We start from the raw sequence: 21,689 nt of genomic DNA, 5'->3' as shown, positions 1-21,689 counted from the left end.
ATATGCAAATAGTGAAACTTTTACTTCTTCCTTGCTGATTTGGATGCCTTTTATTTCTTTTTGTTGTCTGATTGCTGTGGCTAGGACTTACAGTACTATGTTGAATACAAGTGGTTAAGAGTAGACATCCTTGTCTTGTTCTGGTTTTCCCCATTAAGGATGATGTTAGCTGTGGGTTTTTCATAGGTGGCCTTTATTATGTTGAGGTATGTTCCCTCTAAACTTATTTTGTTAAGGGTTTTTATGTGCATTTGAAAGAATGTGTATGCTGCTGTTCTAGGAGGGAATGTTCTGAATACATCTGTTAAATCCATCTGTTCCAGTGTGTCATTCAAAGCCATTGTTTCCTTGTTGGTGTTCTGTTTAGATGATCTGTCCACCGATGTAAGTGTGGCATTAAAGTCCCTTACTATTATTGTATTATTATGGATCAGTCCCTTTATGTTTGTTATTAACTGTTTTAGGTATTTGGGTGCTCCTATGTTGGGTGCATACATATTTACAACTGTTGTATCTTCATGTTGGATTATCCCCTTTATTATTATATATTGTCCTGCTTTGTCTCTTGTTACAGTCTCTGTTTTAAAGTCTATTTTGTGGGGCGCCTGGGTGGCTCAGTCACTAAGCGTCTGCCTTCAGCTCAGGCCGTGATCCCGGCGTTATGGGATCGAGCCCTACATCAGGCTCCTCCGCTGGGAGCCTGCTTCTTCCTCTCCCACTCCCCCTGCTTGTGTTCCCTCTCTCGCTGGCTGTCTCTATCTCTGTCAAATAAATAAATAAAATCTTTAAAAAAAAATAGTCTATTTTGTCTGATATAAATATTGCTATTCTGGCTTTCTTTTGACATCCATTTGCATGTTTTTTTTAAAGATTTTATTTATTTATTTGATAGAGATAGAGACAGCCAGCAAGAGAGGGAACACAAGCAGGGGGAGTGGGAGAGGAAGAAGCAGGCTCCCAGCGGAGGAGCCTGATGTGGGGCTCGATCCCATAACGCCGGGATCACGGCCTGAGCTGAAGGCAGACGCTTAGTGACTGAGCCACCCAGGCGCCCCACAAAATAGACTTTAAAACAGAGACTGTAACAAGAGACAAAGCAGGACAATATATAATAATAAAGGGGATAATCCAACATGAAGATACAACAGTTGTAAATATGTATGCACCCAACATAGGAGCACCCAAATACCTAAAACAGTTAATAACAAACATAAAGGGACTGATCCATAATAATACAATAATAGTAAGGGACTTTAATGCCACACTTACATCGGTGGACAGATCATCTAAACAGAACACCAACAAGGAAACAATGGCTTTGAATGACACACTGGAACAGATGGATTTAACAGATGTATTCAGAACATTCCCTCCTAGAACAGCAGCATACACATTCTTTCAAATGCACATAAAAACCCTTAACAAAATAAGTTTAGAGGGAACATACCTCAACATAATAAAGGCCACCTATGAAAAACCCACAGCTAACATCATCCTTAATGGGGAAAACCAGAACAAGACAAGGATGTCTACTCTTAACCACTTGTATTCAACATAGTACTGTAAGTCCTAGCCACAGCAATCAGACAACAAAAAGAAATAAAAGGCATCCAAATCAGCAAGGAAGAAGTAAAAGTTTCACTATTTGCATATGACGTGATACTATATAGAGAGAATCCTAAAGGCTACACCAAAAATTTGCTAGAACTGATAAACAAATTTAGTAAAGTCACAGGATACAAAATCAACATACAGAAATCTGCTGCATTTCTATACACTAATAATGAAGTGACAGGGAAATTAAGAAAACAGTCCCATTTACAATTGCATCCAAAATAGTAAGACGCCTAAGAATAAAACTAACCAAAGAGGTGAAAGACCTGTACTCTGAACACTATAAATCACTGATGAAAGAAATTCAAGACAACACAAAGAAATGGAAAGACATTCCATGCTCATGGATTGGAAAAACAAATATTGTTAAAATGTCTATACTACCCTAAGCAGTCTACAGATTTAACACAATCTACAACAGTGTTTTTCACACCACTAGAACAAACAATCCTAAAATTTGTCTGGAACCACTAAAGACCCCGAAAAGCCAAAGCAATCTTGAAAAAGAAAAGCAAAGCTGGAGGCATCACAATTCCAGACTTCGAGTTATATTTCAAAGCCATAGTAACCAAAACAGTATGGTACTAGCATAAAAACGATGTGGAGACAAAAGAACACTCTTATACTCATATACTGGAATGCAAACTGGTGCAGCCACTATGGAAAACAGTATGGAAGTTCCTCGAAAAAGTTAATGATAGAACTTTATCATCCAGCAATCACGCTACTGGGTATTTACCCAAAGAATACAAAAACACTAATTTAGAGGAATATATGCACCTCGATGTTTATAGCAGCATTATTTACAATAGCCAAGGTATGGAAGCAGTGTAAGTGTTCATGGATTGATGAATGGATAAAGAAAATGTGATATATAATTATAGATACAGATATATCCACACAATGGAATATTTTTCAGCCATAAAAAGGAATGGAATATTGCCATTTGCAACAACATGGATGGAGCTAGAGAGTGTATATAATGCTAAGTGAAACAAGTCAGTCAGAGAAAGACAAATACCATATGATTTCACCCATATGTGGAATTTTACATACAAAAGAAGCAAAGGGGAAAAAATAAAACAAAGCAAGAAACAGACTGTTAATTATAGAAAACAATCTGATGGTTAAGGGGGGATGGGTGAAATAGTGATGGGAATTCAGGAGTGCACTTGTCGTGATGAGCACAGGGTGATGTATGGAACTGTTCAATTACTCTGCTGTATACCTGAAACTAATGTAACACTGTATGTTAACTTACTGGAATTAAAATGAAAAATTAAAAAACAAACTGTAGCTAATTATCCTCTCATTTATAATAGAACGTGTAGCAAGGCTGTGGATTATTAATGGTTACCTGATCAAACACCTTGCCTTCAGGTGAGACCATGCAAAAGAGAGCTTTGCTTTTCTTTCTCCAAATCTAGTCAAGAGATAGGATTCACTGGCTTCCTTTTGCAAAGCATTCTGGTTATGAGGTTCTTTTTAAGATATGATTTCCATTTCCTGTGAGATATATAAGACAAAGATTATTACTCTCATTTTATACATGGGAAACTAAAACTCAGAAAAATTAAATGAATTTGCTATGATTTTTCATAGCTAGTAAGTAACTAGAATCAAAATCTTCATTTATTGTCTAATATGCTTAGCCTGTTAGTATTTTATGTTCTCCAGTTATAAGGCATGGTTCTCTGAATTTATTTTCATATTTACCCCAGGAAGTTAGTCATTTAATTGGAATTCTTCTTACTCAGTGATTGTCTTTAGGTCATATTGCCAACAATTTAGTTGGAGAATTAGATTAGTTTACCTACCCATGTAAAAATAGTTCTTAGCCTTGCAATTTTACAACTATTGTTGGTTAACATATTAGGAAGAAAATCAAGTTTATGGGTTAAGCAATTAACTTTATTGGGTGGCATGAACAATTCTAATAAAGCTGGTATAATTAATGGTTTAATCATGATGGCACTGAATTCTTTGGTTGTGTATCTTTATAACATCTGCTAATAAATATATGTTTGTAGTATTGATTCTAAGATATGTCTATTAAAAGACAAAAATGTAACAAATTGAATCCTCCATACAGTTTTTACTTGGACGAGTTGTAAAGCTCCATATTTTATATACCAAACATGTTAATGGGGTTTTTATTTTATAGCACCTTATTTTTTCTAATATTTTCATAATTTTTGCTTGCACAGCCAGATGCTGGAATTTTTTCCCGTAGATTTTACAGTCTGACAGCTTTCTAAATGAAAAGGAATAATTTTTGTGATGCAGAAATGTGATTTCACTGAAAGCAAGCTATTTTTAGGATGCCTTTAAATTGTGTAACCTTCAAGCAGAATTTTTGGTATAAATCTAATTATGCCTGTCATGCTCTTGCCTTTGAACTGACTTTGTCATCGTTTACAGAGAGACACAAGCAGCCACTTCCAGGAATGGAGGTAGTAATTAAAATATTAAATTTGTATATTTAAAGACCTTTCAAATTTCAAAATTTACTGCAGTTTTTTGAGTCCATTTTATGCTGAATATTAAGACCCTTTTTAAATGTAATCACTCCTCACTGTCTTGTTAGTGTAGCTTTTCCGTACAAACGATGGCAAGTATTAAAATTGTTATGCTGCAAATTTGCCAGGGAGAAAAGTTTCAACAGTTGCCTAGTTAAAAGTAATCCAGGAATATTGCCAAAGTCTAATTTTAATTCAATTTCCTCTGGTAGTATTTGCGTTTTTATTGTTACATTATGCTTCTAGTCTTACTAGTCAGAATGATTGGAGACTATAATATTGCCTGAATAATGAGAATATTTGGTAGAAAAACTACTTGACGGGTGTTCTTTACCACCAATTTTGATGTCATTTTAATGCTGGTAATTTCAGAAGATTGGTTTTGAACATCAGAATAAGTTCTGTAAACATGAAATTATATTGTTTTGCTGTCTAATGTCATAAAAGAGTATGTAATACATAGAGGAAGGAAATCTATTTAGACGTGTTAAGTCCTTAAAGTGTTTGTAAAAGACAAACATTTTCTTTAGGTTTAGAGATAAGTAGTGGAAAGCTGCCCACAAACTGTTAAATAAAGATTGCACCCTTGTTATAGGTGGCCCCAGAAGAATTTAAGACCAGCATTGGCCGTGTGAATGCATGTTTGAAAAAGGCTCTCCCAGTCAATGTGAAATGGCTGCTATGTGGTTGTCTCTGCTGCTGTTGCACACTGGGTTGCAGCCTGTGGCCTGTTATTTGTCTCAACAAAAGAGTGAGTAACCATTTTATTATATAACCATAGGGCTAACACTTATTGAACACTTACATGTGCCAAGTATGTTACATGATTTTTTTAAAATTCTCTTAACAGTGTTAACCTCATTCTAGAAACAAGCTTGGGGACAGAGAGATAAAGTGATTTGTCCAGCCTTTATTAACACATTGTTACTTAATATGAGTTCCCATCATTTTATTTTATTTTTTTTTCTTTTTTTGACTATTATTTTTTAAATTAGTTTCAGGGATAGAATTTAGTGATCCATCAGTTGCATTTAACATCCAGTGTTCATTTCATCAAGTGCCCTCCTTCATGCCCATCACCCAATTATCCCTTCCCCTTACCCACCTCCCCTCCAGCAACCCTCCGTTTCCTAGAGTTCAGCATCTCTTATGGTTTGCCTCCCTCTCAGTTTTGATCTTGTTTTATTTTTCCTTCCCTTCCTCTGTGTTCATTGGTTTTGTTTCTTAAGTTCCACATATGAGTGAAATCATATGATTATTGTCTTTCTCTGACTGACTCATTTCGCTTAGCATGATATCCTCTAGTTCCATCCACATCATTGCAAATGGCAAGATTTCATTCTTTTTAATGGCTGAGTAATAGTCCATTGTATATATATATACCACATCTTCTTTATCCATTCATCAGTTGATGGACATTGGGCTCTTTCCATAATTTAGGTATTGTTGATAATGCTGTTATAAATATTGGGGTGCAGGTGCCCCTTCGAATCACTATGTTTGTATCCTTTGGATAGATACCTGTAGCGCACATGCTGGGTTATAAGATAGGTCTATTTTTAACTTTTTGAGGAACCCTCCATACTGTCTTCCACAGTGACTATACCAGTTTGCATTCCCACCAACAGTGGAAGAGGGTTCCCCTTTCTCCTCATCCTTGCCAACATCTGTTGTTTCCTGAGTTGTTAATTTTAGCCATTCTGACTGGTGTGAGGTGGTATCTCATTGTTTTTTTGATTTGTATTTCCCTGTTACCTAGTGATGTTTAACATCTTTTCATGTACGTGTTGGCCATTTGTATGTCTTCTTTGGAGAAATGTCTGTTCATGTCTTCTGTACATTTCTTGACTGGATTATTTGTTTTTTGATGGTTGAATTTGATAAGTTCTTTATAAATCTTGGATACTAGTCCCTTATCTGATACGTCATTTGCAAATATCTTCTCCCATTCCATAGGTTGCCTTTTAGTTTGGTTGACAGTTTCCTTTGCTGTGCAGAAGCTTTTTATCTTGATGAAGTCCCAGTAGTTCATTTTTGCTTTTGTTCCCCTTGCCTTTGGAGACGTGTCTAGCAAGAATTTGCCGCGGCCAAAGTCAAAGAGATTTCTGCCTGTGCTCTTCTCTAGGATTTTGATGGATTCCACTCTCATATTTAGGTCTTTCATCCATTTTGACTTTATTTTTATGTAAGGTGTAAGAAAATGGTTCAGTTTCATTCTTCTACATGTGGCTGTCCAATTTTCCCAGCACCATTTGTTGAAGAGACTGTCTTTTTTCCATTGGATATTCTTTCTTGCTTTGTCAAAGATTAGTTGACCATAAGGTTAAGGGTCCATTTCTGGATTCTCTATCCTGTTCCATTGATCTATATGTCTGTTTTTGTGCCAGTGACATACTGTCTTGATGATTACCGCTTTGTAATACAGCTTGAAGTCCTGCCTCCAGCTTTCGTTTTCTTTTTCAACATTCTTTTGGCTATTAGGGGTCTTTTCTGGTTCCATACAAAGTTTAGGATTGTTTGTTCCAGCTTTGTGAAAAAAGCTGATGGTATTTTGACAGGGATTGCATTGAATATGTAGATTGCTCTAGTTAGCGTAGACATTTTAACAATACTTGTTCTTGCAATCCATGAGCATAGAAAGTTTTTCCATTTCTTGTGTCTCCCTCAATTTCTTTCATAAGTGTTCTATAGTTTTCAGCATACAGATCCTTTACCTCTTTGGTTAGGTTTATTCCTAGGTATCTTATGGTTTTTGGTGCAATTGTATATGGGATCAATTCCTTGATTTCTCTTTCTTCTGCCTCATTGTTAGTGTATAGAAATGCAGTTGACTTCTGTGCATTGATTTTATATCCTGAGACTTTGCTGAATTCCTGTATGAGTTCAAGCAATTTTTAGGTGGAGTCTTTGGGTTTTCTACATAGAGGATCATGTAGTCTGCCAAGAGTGAGAGTTTGACTTCTTTGCCGATTGGATGCCTTTTATTCTTTTATTTCTTTCTGATGTCTGATTGCTGAGGCCAGGACTTCCAGTACTATCTTGAACAACAGTGGTAAGAGTGGATATCCCTGTCATGTTCCTGGCCTTAGGGGAAAAGCTCTCAGTTTTTCCCCATTTAGGATGACACTAGGTGTGGGTCCTTCTATATGGCTTTTAGGATATTGAGGTATGTTCCTTCTATCCTTACACTGCTGAGAGTTTTTATCAAGAAAGGATGCTCTAGTTTATCAAATGCTTTTCCTGCATCTGTTGAGAGGATCATATGGTTCTTGGCCTTTCTTTTATTAATGTGGTGTATCACATTGATTGATTTGCAGATGTTGAACCACCCTTACATCCCAGGAATAAATCCCACTTGGTCCTGGTGAATAATCCTTTTAATGTACTCTTGGATCCTATCAGCTAGTATCTTGGTGAGAATTTTTGCATCCATGTTCATCAGGGATATTGGTCTGTAATTCTCCTTTTTAGTGGGGTCTTTGTCTGGTTTTGAGTTCCCATCATTTTAAATAAATGAAATATAAATGGAGTACTGGAATAAATAAATGTAACTAGGCTACTTAATTCTTTTCACAAAACCCAAACCTGTGATTTAAAATATTTCTAAGCAGAGCATCTGGGTGGTTCAGTTGGTTAGGCATATGCCTTCAGCTCAGGTCATCATCCCAGGGTCCTGGGATCGAGCCCTGTGTTGGGCTCCCTGCTTAGTGGGGAGTCTGCTTTTGCCTCTGCCCCTCCCTTTCACTCATGCCCTCTCTCTGGTTCTCTCTCTCTCTCAAATAAATGAATAAAATCTTTTAAAAAATTAAGTATTTCTAAGCTACAACTATATGGGAGAGCTGCTTCTGCTCTGAAGAAAAGCAAAAGTGAGAGTAACATAGTTGGGGGGAAATCCTACTTCATTTTGAACATGTTGAAATAACATTATTATAACAAAACATTACTAGTTAAATCATGGGTTTAAGACTACTACCTTAATCTCATCTTTAAAACTTTTAGTCTTTGAAATGTTTTTATTTCCCAGTGGAAAGATTGAAGCCACCCTGTACCATATTGATGATTTCATTTAAACTTTTAAATAATAATTAGCCTACTAAACTGTCTTCAAAATCACAGCACCTAGTGCAGCTATAATTAATGGTACAGTTGTTTGAAAAAGGCCAAAAATATTCCCAAGAAGTACTCATTAATTTTCCATCTCCATCTTTCCTCTGCCCTTCTTAATGTGTATTTCAAAAAGAAAAATAATGAGACACTGCCATCTCTATGACATTTTGATGAAAAAATTAAACATTTTTTTTATTCCCTTGGTAACTACCAGCAGGTCAAAGCTTAACTTTAAGTAAAGCTTAGTTTATTATTTGTCAAAGCGTGTAGAATATTTTCAGATGGCGTTCTATAAGTTAAAAAATTGACAGTGTAAATTTCTTTCTCTAGTTGTCATATCTTTTAACAATTACAAATCAATAACTCCTATCCATCCCATTATTTTTAAAACCTCAGCGTGAATTAATTATGATTTAGATTTTCTAGCCAATTTTAATTATTTAAGAACAGAATTTTAGGTTTCGCTATTATCCAGGATCTATCGTTTTTACTGATGACCCGTTTACTCTTTGTCTATTTGTCGATGCTTTTGCCACACGGCCTAAAGTAGAGAGAAGCAATTTTTTGAATCATGTAAACTTCTGATAGAATAGTCAATGGAAAATGATATTAATACTGATGCTGTGATTTCGCCTTAGCCCCTGTTACTTTGGTTAATTAATTATTCACATTGAAGGTGCATATAGCTTTCACAACTTCAGGAAGTTGAAAAAATCGTAAGTAGAACCCTTATTGGTCAGGGACCATCTGTATTCTTAGATCACTAATCTGTCAATTTAAAAATGTTTATTTAGGAGCACCTGGGTGGCTCCATTGGTTAATAAGCCTCTGTCTTCAGCTTGGGTCATGATCTCAGGGTCCTGGGATCAAGCCCCTCACTGGGCTCCCTGCTCAGTGGGGAGCCTGCTTCTCCCTCTGCCTGCCACTCCCCCCGCTCATGCTCTCTCTCTTTCTCTCTGTCAAATAAATAAATAAAATCATTTTAAAAAAATAAAAATTTTTTTTAGTACAGATTTTCAAACTGTCATCCTCTGGGCCAAATCTAGACCGTTCTGTTTTTTAAACATTTGAATGAATTGCCAACATTTAAAAATTGGAATATTTAAAATAAAATTTGAGATAGCCAGCCTCTCTTAAAATTTAAACATCTGGCAATATTGGACCCACATGCCTATATTTCTGCAGTTGGCCCTAGCTGAGTGGTGGCTTCTGCCTTTAAATAGGACATGAGGTCTCTGGTTCACAACACAACCACCCAGCATTTACATTATCTGCCTTGCTCTGGACACTTGATAGTTATGGCCCTTGATTTTGTACATGCTGTGTTGTTAACACACCAGACAGAACACTAAGCACATGTTGGTAACCTTGTGTAAGATACTGCCCTTTCTGGAGCTTCAGTTTTCCTCGCTGATAAAATCAGGATAATACTACCTACTTTTTTAAAAAGATTTTATTTATCTACTTGACAGAGAGAGAGAGAGAGCCAGAGAGCACAAGTAGGGGGGATGGCAGGGGGCGAGGGAGACGCAGGCTCCCGGCTGAGCAGGGAGCCTGATGAGGGGCTTGATCCCAGGACCCTGGGATCATGATCTGAGCCGAAGGCAGACACTTAACCAACTGAGCCACCAGGTGCCCCAGTACTACTTACTTTTTTAAGGCGGTGTGGTGATAAAGAAATTTAAGTGCCTCACTGCTTTTTTGTCCACATGGAGAAATTTTTAAAAATAAAATACAATAATTTAAGAACTTTTATACCTTTACTACTGCTTCCTAATCTGTAAACTAAATTGTATAGACTCTAATAGTTTAATTGGAAAGATGATTAGCATTCATGTAGCCTAAATCCCTTATTTTACATGCGTGAAAACAGATACAGCGAGGTAAAATGAGTTTCCCAGTGTCACATAGTAAATGACACACCCAGAGAAATTTTTTTTTGTTTTGTTTGGTTTCTGTGTCTTGAAACACTGTATTCTCTTGACTACATCATATTCCTAGGTTGTATTTCCTATTTCTGGGACAAGAAACATTAGGATAAGTGGTATGATAAGCAGCCCAATGAATTTTAATTCTCTAGCAGACAAATATTTCTTAAAGGATGAAATAGTAAATACTTCAGGCTTTGTGGGCCAGAGGTCTCTGTTGCAACAACCCAGCTCTCTGGTTTTAGTATGAAAGCAGCCATAAGCAATATGCAAATGAGTGAGCATTGCTGTGTTCCTGTAAAACTTTATTTACAAAAACAGGCAGCAGGCCAGATTTTGCCTGTGAGCTATTGTTTGCCATCCTCCTGTAGCCAACTCTAATGGGGTATCTAGCTTTATGAAAGTCATATCTGTTTATCCACAAAATAAAATGGAAATAATGTGGTTACACTGTCCTATGTCACAAGGTTGCTGTGTAAACTGACTGTAAAATGTTTCCAGGAAAAGAACTTTGTAAACTGTCTGCCTTATGAACATTTTTTTAGGCAGTGCACTTCATGAATATATTTTGTAACAAATTAGGTGAAAGAAAAGAAATACAAATTAGGGTGCCCTGAGCTCCTCCTAGTCACTCTTGGCTCTAATAGGATTCTGTGGCTACATGATATATGAAATGAAGGTTTTCATTTACCCAGTCTTACATTTACCACTGAAACAACTGTGATATTATCAGTCAAATTTCAGGCCTATTCGTGCCACCATTTTTAAATAACTTTCACCCTTTTTGCTATAATATTTGCTAAATTGAGAGGAATGTTCAGAGGAAAGGGACTGTTCTCTCAGTCTTACAACATGAATATGATGTTGTTTTCCTTCTCTTATGATTTCTAGTTTCATACTTTGTAGGACTTAACTCTTTTTAAATTTATTGAGACTTGGTTAGTGGCATAACATATGGTCTATCCTGGAGAATACTCCAGGTACACTTGAAGAGAATTTGTATTCTGTTGTGGGACAGAGTGTTCCGTGTGTATCTGTTAGGTGTAGTTGGTTGACAGTGTTGTCCAAGCCCTCTATTTCTTTACTGATCTTCTTTGTAGTTGTTCTCATTGTTGAAAGTGGAGTATTGAAGTCTCTGTTATTATAGAACTATCTATTTCTCTCTTCAGTTCGGTCAATTTTTGCTTCACACATTTTGTAGGTGTGTGTTCAGTTATGTTAGTGTTTATAATTGTAATTCCTTATTGATTGGTTTATGTTTTTATTAAATATGCTGGTATGGAATTAATGTTTGTTTCCCCCAAAAAATTTGTATGTTGAAGCTCTCCCCACTAATTGAATGATATTTGGAGGTGGATGGTATTTTGGTCTGTGAGAGGTAATTAGGTGTAGATGGAGTCATGAGGGTGGGGTCCTTATGGTGGAATTAGTGCCTTTATAAGAAAAGATCAGAGCTTGCTCTTTCTCTACCATGTGAGGTCACAGCAGTAAAGCAGCTACCTGCAAGCCAGGGGCCAAGGAAGCCAAGGACAAGGACTCTCACCGGAACTCAACAAACCATGCTACCACTCTCATCTAAGATTTTCCATCTGTTAGAATTGTGAGAAATAGATTTCTGCTATTTAAGCCACTCGGTCTATTGTATTTTGTTATAGCAGCCTGAGCATATTAAGACATAATACACTGTCCATCTCTTCCTCTTGTAACTTTTTTTTTTACTTAAAATCTATTTTGTCTCATATTATTATAGCCACCTCAGCTCTTTTTGTTGTTGTTACTATTTACATGGAATAGCTTTTTCCATCCTCTCACTTTCAAACTCTTTCTGTCTTTGAATCTAAATGGATTCTTATGTAGACAGGGTATAGACGGATTACGTTTTGTTGTTGTTCTTTAAGTAGGCTCCACGCCCAGCAAGGAGCCCAGTGCAGGGCTTTAACTCATGACCCTGAGACCAAGACCTGAGCTAAAATCAAGTGATAGATGCCTAACCACTGAGCCACCCGGGCGCCCCAGATGAATTATGTTTTTAAATTAGTTCTGCAGATCTCTGCCTTTGAATTGAGAGTCCAGTCTACTTACATGTAAAGTGATTAATGGCAACGTATTAGTTTGCTAGCACTACCTTAATAAAGTACCCCAGACTAGGTGGCTTAGACAACAAATTTATTTTCTCACAGTTCTGGAGACTGTAATTCTGAGATCAAGGTGTTAAAAGAGTTTATTTTTTTCTGAAGTTTCTCTCCTTGACTTGTAGATGGCCATTTTCTCTCTGAGTCTTTACCTGGTCTTCCCTCTAAACATGTCTGTATCCTCGTAAGAAGTGATTGGTCATATTGGATTACAGTTTACCCTAATTATCTCATTTTAACTTAATTACCTCTTTAAAAATCCTATATCCAAATATGATCACATTCTGAGGTCCTGGCAGTTGTGACTTCAATATATGAATTGGCAGAAAGTAATTCAGTCTGTAACAGATAAGGAAGGATTTCTGCCATTTTGCTATTTGTTTTCCATGTGTCATATATTTTTTAACTCAATTACTCCATTACTTCCTTATTTTACATTTAACTGATTTTTGTAATGTACCATGTACCTTCTCATGTCTTTTTTTTTAAATATATTTCTTAGTTGTTTCTTGGAGATTATAATTAGCATCTTAAACTTATAACACACTACTTTGAATTAATATCATCTTAGCTTTGATAATACACAAACTCTGCTCCTGTGCATATCCGTACCTCCCTTTATATGTTATTATCACAAGTTACATCTTATATATTTATGTCTATTAGCCTAGATTTATAATTAATATATTATGCATTTTTTAAATCACATAGGAAGAAAAGAGAATTTCCAAAACAAAAACAGAACAATATTGTCTTTTACATTTATTTATTGAGTTACTTTTACTGGCATTATGTTCTCATATGGCTTGAGTTATTGTCTAATGTTCTTTTATTTCAGCCCGAAGGACTCTGTTTAGCATTTCTTACAGATAATTCTCATAGGCATGAACTCCTTCAGTGCTTATATATCTGAGAATGTCTTAATTTCTCCCCCTTTTTTTTGAAGGATAGTTTTGCCAAATCTAGAATTCTTGGATGACAGTTTTTCTTTTAGCACTTGAAATATGCCATTCCACTGCTTCTGAACCTCATGGTTTCTGATGTGAAAACAACAGATTCAAGAGGATCCCCTGAATATAACAAGTCACTCCTCTTTTGCTGCTTTCAAGATTTCTCTCCTTGTTTTTGACTTTCAAGTTTGATTTTGGTTTCTCTCAGAATGTATCTCTTTGAGTTTATCCTAGTCGGAATTCTTTGAGCTTCTTAGAATTTTCCTTTTTTTTTAAGATTTTATTTATTTATTTATTTATTTGTTTGTTTATTTATTTATTTAAGAGAGAGGCAGAGAGAGCACAAGCAGAAAGAGGGGCAGAGGAAGAGGGACAGGCTGACTCTGAGCTAAGCCCAGATCATGACCTGAGCCAGAAGTCAGATGTTTAACTGACTGAACCACCCAGGTGCCCCAGAATTTTCCTTTTTCTGTATGTGGACTGAAATTAATACCTAGTGTCCCTTGATTTCAGCCTGAAGAATTTCCCATAGTGTTTCTTGTACAGTAGGTCTGCAGGTAACAGATGCTGTTAGTTTTTATCTATGAATGTCCTCATTTCATCTCCACTTTTTAATATATAAAAATATAAAACTAATTAACATAGTATTTTTGAGCAATTTTAGGTTTATGGGGAAAAAATGAGAAAAAGGTGCAGAGTTCCCATATACCCTCCTCACCCAACTCCCAATTTCCCCTATTATTAGCACCTTGTACTATTGAAGTAAAATTGTTAAAACTGATAAGGCCAATATATTTTTTTTAAGATTTTATTTATTTGACAGAGAGAGACAGCGAAAGAGGGAACACAAGCAGGGGGAGTGGGAGAGGGAGAAGCAGGCTTCTGGATGAGCAGGGAGCCCCATGCGGCGCTCAATCCCAGGACCCTGGGATCATGACCTGAGCCGAAGGCAGACGCTTAATGACTGAGCCACCTAGGCACCCCTGATAAGGCCAATACTGACACATTATTATTAACTAAAGTCCTTGATTTACATTAGAGTTCACTCTTTGTGTTATACATTCTGTGGATTTTGACAAATGTATATTGACATGTATTCATCATTAGAGTGTCATGGAATAATAATTTCACCACTTGAAAAATCCACCATGCTACACCTATTCTTTTCTCCCTCCCACCCCAAAATCCCAAGCAATCACTGAACTTTTTAACTGTCTCCATAATTTTGCCTTTTTCAGAATGTCGTATACTTTAAATCATACAAGATGTAGTCTTTTCAGATTGGCTTCTTTCACTTACCATATGCATTTAAGGCTTCTCCATGTCTTTTTGTGGCTTGATAGATCGTTTTTTGTTGAATAATATTCTTTTTTAAAGATTTATTTTTTGTTTGAGAGAGAGAAGCAGGCATGAGTGGGGGGAGGGGCAGAGGGAGAGAGAGAATCCTCAAGCAGACTCCCTGCTGAACGTGGAGCCCAATACAGGGCTCGATCCCAGGACCCAGAGATCGTTACCTGAGCCAAAATCATAAGTTGGCCGCTTAACCAACTGAACCACCCAGGTGCCCCTACTGGATAATACTCTGTTGTTTGGATGTACTAGTTTTGTTTCCCCATCCACCTAGTGAAGGATGTCTTCATTGAATTCAAGGTTTGGCAATTATAAATTAGGCTGCTACAAACATTCTATGTACAGGTTTTTGCGTTAGCAAACTTCAAGTAATTTGGGTAAAAAACCAAGGAGTATAACTTCTGGATCGTATGGTAAGGTTATGTTTAGTTTTGTAAGAAACCTGCCAAGTCTTCTTCCAAAGAGGCTATACTGTTTTACATTCCCACTAACAATGCATAAGACTTTGTTGCAGGGCACCTGGGTAGCTCAGTCAGTTAAGTGTCTGCCTTCGGCTCAGGTTATGATCCCGGAGTCTCTGGATGGAGCCCTGAGTTGGGCTCCCCGCTCATCAGGGAGTCTGATTCTCCCTCTGCCCTTCACCCTGCTTGTACTCTCTCTCTCTCTCTCACTGTCGCTCTCACTCTTGCTCAAATAAATAAATAAAATCTTTTTTAAAAAGACTTTCTGTTGCTTCATGTCCTTGTCAACATTTGGTGTTGACAGTATTTTGGATTTTGACCCTTCTAAGAAGTGTGTAGTGGTATCTGTTTTTTTTTTTTTAATTTGTAATTCCCTAAAGTTATATGATATTGAGCATCTTTCTATGTACTGATTTGTCATCTATATATCTTCTTTGAGATTTTTCTGCTTCAACGTATGCCCATATCTTAATTGGGTTTCTGTTGTTTTATTGTGAAGTTTTAAACACTATTTATGTATTTTGGATACAAGTTATCAGATATTTGTTTTCAAAATATTTTCTTCCAATCTGTCTTGTCTTTTCATTCTCTTAACAGCATCTTTTGTAGAGTAGATGTTTTTAATTTTGATGAAGTCCAGCTTATCCATTTTTTCTTTATTCCTTTCATATAATATCTTTGTCTAGTTTTGGCACTAGGATAATACTGGTCTTATAGAATGAGTTAAGAAGTATTCCCTCTGCTTCTGTTTTGTGGAAGAGATTGTAAAGAATTGGTACAATTTCTTCTTTAAATGTTTGGTAGAATTCACCCATGAACCCACCTGGCCATGGGAGTTTCTATTTGGGGAGGTTATTAATTATTGATTCAGTTTCTTTAATAAATATAGGCCTATTCAAATTGTCTATTTCGCCTTGTGTGAGTTTTAGTAGATTGTATCTTTCAAGTAATTGGTCCATTTTATCTTGCTTATCAAATTCATGGGCATGGAGTTGTCAATAATATTCCTTTATTATCCTTTTAATATTCATGACATCATTAATGATAACCCATTTCATTTTATTAGTAACTTTTGTCTTTTTTTTTTTCTTAGTTAACCTGGCTAGAAATTGACTATTTTTACTGATCTTTCAAAGAACCAGTTTTTAATTTTATTGATTTTCCCTGTTGAAGTCCTATTATCAATTTCACTGATTTGTGCTCTAATTTGTATTACCTCTTTCTTGTTACTTTGGATTTAATTTGTTCTTTTCCTCAAGTGCAAGCTTACATGATTGATTTTAGGTCTTCTTTTCTACTGTATGCATTCAATGCTGCAAATTTCCCTCTAAGCACTGCTTTCACTGCATCCCACAAATTTTGATAAGTTGTTTTCATTTTCATTTAGTTTTAAATATTTTTAAGTTTCTCCTGAGAGTCCTTCTTGACCTATGTATTATTTAGAAATGTGCTGTTTAAACTAATGAATCATCGAACTTTACATCAGAAACCAAGGATGTACTGTATGGTGACTAACATAATATAATAAAAAAACATTAAAAAAAAAAGAAATGTGCTGTTTAGCCACTCTGGAAAACAGCATGGAGGTTCCTCAAGAAGTTAAAAATAGAGCTACCCTACGACCCAGCAATTGCACTACTAGGTATTTACCCCAAAGATACAAATGTAATGATCCAAAGGAACACATGCACCCCAGTGTTTATAGCAGCAAGTCCACAATAGCCAAACTATGGAGGGATCCCAGATGTCCATCAACAGATGAATGGATAAAGAAGATGTGGGAAATGTACAATGGAATATTACTCAGCCATCAAAAAGGGTAGTGCAGGGGCACCTGGGTGGCACAGCGGTTAAGCGTCTGCCTTCGGCTCAGGGCGTGATCCTGGCGTTATGGGATCGAGCCCCACATCAGGCTCCTCTGCTGTGAGCCTGCTGCTTCCTCTCCCACTCCCCCTGCTTGTGTTCCCTCTCTCGCTGGCTGTCTCTCTGTCTGTCGAATAAATAAATAAAATCTTTAAAAAAAAAAAAAGGGTAGTGCAGAGGATCATAGGGGAAGGTCGGGAAAACTGAATGGGAAGTAATCAGAGAGGGAGACAAACCATGAGAGACTCTTAACTATAGGAAACAAACTGAGGGTTGCTGGAGGGGAGGAGGGTGGGGGCATAAGGTAACTGGGTGATGGGCATTAAGGAGGGCATGTGATGTGATGAGCACTGGGTGTTATATGCAACTGATGTATTACTCAATGTCTGAAACTAATGATGTAATATATGTTGGCTAATTGAATTTAAATTAAAAAAAGAAATGTGCTTTTTAGCAACACCTGGGTGGCTCAGTCAGTTAAGCATCCAACTCTTGATGTTGGCTTAGATCATGATCTTGGGGTTGTAAGATCAAGCCCTGCATTGGGCTCCCCTGCTTGGGATTCTCTTTCCCCCTCTGCCCAACCCCCTCTAAAAAAAAGAAATGTGCAGTTTAATCTCTCAAGTGTTTGGGAATTTTCCAGCTACCTTTCTGTTGTTGATATCTAGTTTAATTCCACTGTTGTCTGAGAGTATGCATTGTATGATTTCTCTTTTTTGAAATATGTTAAGATGTGTTTCAGGACCCAGAATGTGGTCTAGCTTGCTGAACATTCCATGTGAGCCTGAGAATAATATGTAGTTTGCTATTGTTTGATAAAGGAGTCTGTAGATGTCAATTATATCCAGCTGATCAATGGTGCTATTGAGTTTAGTTATGTCTTTACTGACGTTCTGCCTGCTTGATCTATTCATTATTGATAAAGGGCTGTTGTAGTCTCTAACTGTAAGAGTGGATTCCTTGGGGCTCCTGGGTGGCTCAGTCATTGAGCATCTGCCTTCAGTTCAGGTCATGATCCCAGGACCCTGGGATCAAGCCCCACGTCAGGCTCCCTGCTCAGTGGGAAGCCTGCTTCTCCCTCTCACACTCCCCCTGTTTGTGTTCCTTCTCCCACTGTCTCTCTCTGGGTCAAAGAAATAAAATCTTTTTTTTTTTAAAGAGTGTATTCCTCTATTTCTCCTTGCAGTTCCATCAGTTTTTGCCTCACATAGTGTGATGGTCTTTTGATAATGCCCAAAAATTGACCTTTTATCATTGTGTAACACCCCTCTTTATATTTCATAATTTTCCCCACTCTGAAGTCTGCTTTGTCTGAAATTACTAAAGTAACTCCGGCTTTCCTTTGATTAGTGTTACTGTGGTATATTTTTCCCCCATCCCTTCACTTTTAGTTTCTATATGACTTTACATTTAAATTTATAGTGGGTTTCTTGTAGACAATGCATAGTTGAATCTTTTTTTTTTGATCCACTAGCAACCATTAATTAATGTATTTAAACCATTGATGTTTAAAGTGATTATTGATATAGTTGGATTAGTATTTACCATGTTCGTTAATGTTTTCTCTCCATCACTCTTGTTCTTTGTTCCTGTTTTTGTTTCTGTCTCCTAGTCTTTTTCTGTCTTGTCTGGTTTTAACTGAGTATTTTGTATGGTACCATTTTTTTATCTTCCCTTAGACTATCAATAATCCTACTTTTTAATCTTTCGGGGGGGGTTTCCAACTAAAGAGAGTTTGTAGTATGTATATAACCGATTCAAGACCACTTTCAAATAATACAATACCACTTCCCAGGTAGTGGAAGTACATTATTTACAGATTATTTCCAATTCCTCCTTCCCATCCCTTATAACATTGCTGCCATTTGTTTTACTTATCCATAAGCTATAATCATTGACTATATTGTTATTATTTTGAATAAATTATTACCTGCTAGATCAATTAAGAATAAGAGAAATACCCCAATTTAACCCTCAAATGGGGAAGCATGAAAACTTTTACTAAAAAAACAAGAATAAATGAAATAAACCATTTTATTTACCTTCATTGTTTTCCTTCTCTAACCCTACTTGAAGATCTAAGTGTCTTAAATATAGCATTTTCCTTTTCTCTGAAGAACTTCTTTTAACATTACTTGCAAGACAGTTCTGTTGGTGACAAGTTCCCTCAATTTTTTATCTGAACAAGTCTGTATTTCTTTGCTGGGTGTGGAATTCCAGGTTGGGGATACTTTTAACACTTTAAATATTTCACTCCATTCTGTTCTTGTCTCGCATGGTTTCTAAAGAGAGGTCTGCTGTAACTCTTATTTTGCTCCTTTATAGGTAAGGAATTTTTCCCGCTGGCTTTGTTCAAGATTTTCCCTTGATTTTGTGCTGTTTAAATATGAGATTACAAGGTATAGATTTTTGAGTATCTTGTTTTGTACTCTTTGAGCTTCCTTAACCTATAGTTTGATGCCTTTCATTAATTTAAGGAAATTATCTTGTCACTATTACTTTAAATACTTCCTCTGTCCCTTTCCCTCTTTACCTTCTGGTATTCTATTATACATCTATTGCTCCTTTTATAATTGGCCCCTAGTTCTGGAATGTTCTATTTATTTTTCTTTTTTTTCCTTTTATTTTAGTCTTGAAAGTTTCTGTTGGTATATCTTCAATCTTCACTGATACTTACCTCAGCCATGTCCAGTCTGTTGATGAGCCCATCAAAGGCATTCTTTGTTATGGTATTTTGGCTTTCTACCATTTCCTTTTGATTTTTTCTTACAGTTGCCATTTCTCTGCTAACATTATCCATATCTGTTCTTTCATTTTGTCCACTTTTTGCATTACATGTGGCATATTAGTCTTGGTTGATGGATATTCCCAGTCTGATAATTTCAACATCTCTGCCATTTCTGTGTCTGGTTCTGAGGCTTGTGGTGTCTTTTAGTATGACTTCTACTTTTTGTTTAAAAGCCACACATACATACTAAGTAAAAGAAACTAAGGGAAATAGGCCTTCAAATAAGATTTTATGTTATCAGGCTAGACATTTGGCTGTATTTACTGTTTGCTGTAGTTGTCAGTGTTGTAGGCTAAACTTTACCCAGTGTCCTTTTTTTTTTTTTGTCTGGCCTGGTTTCTTTAGATTTCCCTAGAGATTTCTTTTTTTGTTTTTTAATCTAACATAATTTATTTAACAAATTCCCTAGTGTAGGGGACTGTAAGTAAATTATCCTCACTTCCTGCCTGTTTTTATTTTTTTGTTTTTTGAAGTACAGTTGGCATACAATGTTTTATTAGTTTCAAGTGTACCACATAGTGATTCAGCAATTCTCTACATTGCACAATGCTTATTACCACAATAAGTATAGTCACCATCTGTCATCATACAAAGTTATTAAAATATTATTGACTATATTCCCTATGCTATACTTTTCATCCATTTGACTTATTTATTTTGGATATTGTCTAAGATGCACAGTTCTTTCAGTTGTATTCCCATATTATAAGAAACCTTACTGATGTAGTGGTAAGGTGTTGGAAGACTTGGAAGTATTCTATGATTTGGCCTAAGATTTTTAGTGACTCTGTGTCCCTGAGCTGTGGCCTTCACAAATGCTTCCCAGTTTTTATTTCATTTTGTTTTACCCTTCAGGTGAGACAGGAAGGCTAGAGGGTACTGGAGTTGTGTCTTTCCCTTCCCCAAGATTGGTTAAGCTCTGGTGCAATAGTTTCTCTTAAGAGCAGTCTTTAAGAATAGAATGTTCTGGGCGTATGTTTTTAAAGATTGATTGATTGATTTGTCAAAGAGAGAGTGAGAGAGCACAAGCAGGGGGAACGGCAGGCAGAGGGAGAAGCAGGTTCCCCGCTGAGCAAGAAGCCTGATGCGGGACTCAATCCCAGGACCCTGGGATCATGACCTGAGCTGAAGGCAGACACTTAACTCACTGAGCCACCCAGGCATCCCTTATGGGCATATTTAAAAGCAGCTGTTCCTTCCCCTTCCCTACTGGAAGGATGAAGGCATTTTTTTCCAATCACTGTGAGAACCTGATAAGACTCCTGATAATAAAACTCAAAGTGTGGGAGTCTTCCCCAAGACTGGGCCTCTTTAGAATTTTTAACTCTCAAACTTGTCCCCACTGAGCTTCCAGCAATTCATCAAGTTCAGGTCCTGCTACCCTATGCCTGGTTCCTACAGAGTTTTCCTCTCCCATGTTTCTACCCTGGTAAATTGTGCTTATTTGTATACATCTGTGTATCTCTCCAGTCTTATGACCTCTCTTCTCTGATGAATCTAAGAGGAGTTGGTTTTCAGGTTGTTCTGGGGTGTTTTTTTTTTCTTTTTGATATGTGGGCAGGAGAGATAACTTCCAAGCCTTTACATGCCTAAATGGATTACCTTCATTTTCTAAAGTTAATTTTGATGCATATGGGATTCTTGGTTGACATTTTTTTTCTTTCATCACTTTCAGTCTGTTATCCAACTGCCTTCTGCCCTACATTGTTTCTAATCAGAAGTCAACTATTTATCTTACTGTAGTTTCCTTGTAAGTAATAAGTCATTTCATCTTGCTGCTTTCATGATTTTCTATTTTTCTATTTTTCAACATTATATTATTATGTATCTGCTATGGATCTTCTTGTAGTTTATTTCTGCTTGGAGCTCTCGAGCTTCCTAGGTGTGTAGATAAATATTTTTCATTAAATTTAGAAGTTTTCACCATAATTTCATTAAATATTTCTTCTGTTTTGCTCTTGTCTTTTTGTTTTACTC

The 21,689-nt window shown here is 36.5% G+C and overlaps 1 protein-coding gene across 3 annotated transcripts in view; it reads left to right on the top strand.

Moving 5' to 3' along the window:
• The window catches only part of CHIC1 (cysteine rich hydrophobic domain 1), a 65,487-nt gene that overhangs the window by 28,720 nt on the left and 15,078 nt on the right, over positions 1-21,689 (top strand). For all 3 annotated transcript variants that reach the window (XM_040630608.1, XM_040630614.1, XM_040630605.1), the window contains exon 3: positions 4,729-4,884. In XM_040630608.1, coding sequence (XP_040486542.1) covers positions 4,729-4,884 — 156 coding nt within the window. The remainder of the gene's footprint in view (positions 1-4,728; positions 4,885-21,689) is intronic.

Source organism: Ursus maritimus, assembly GCF_017311325.1.
Source record: "Ursus maritimus isolate PB19 chromosome X unlocalized genomic scaffold, ASM1731132v1 scaffold_X1, whole genome shotgun sequence".
Classification (NCBI taxonomy): Eukaryota; Metazoa; Chordata; class Mammalia; order Carnivora; family Ursidae; genus Ursus; species Ursus maritimus.
The sequence above is the reverse complement of the archived record's forward strand: the minus strand, read 5'-3'. Positions and strand labels throughout refer to the sequence as shown.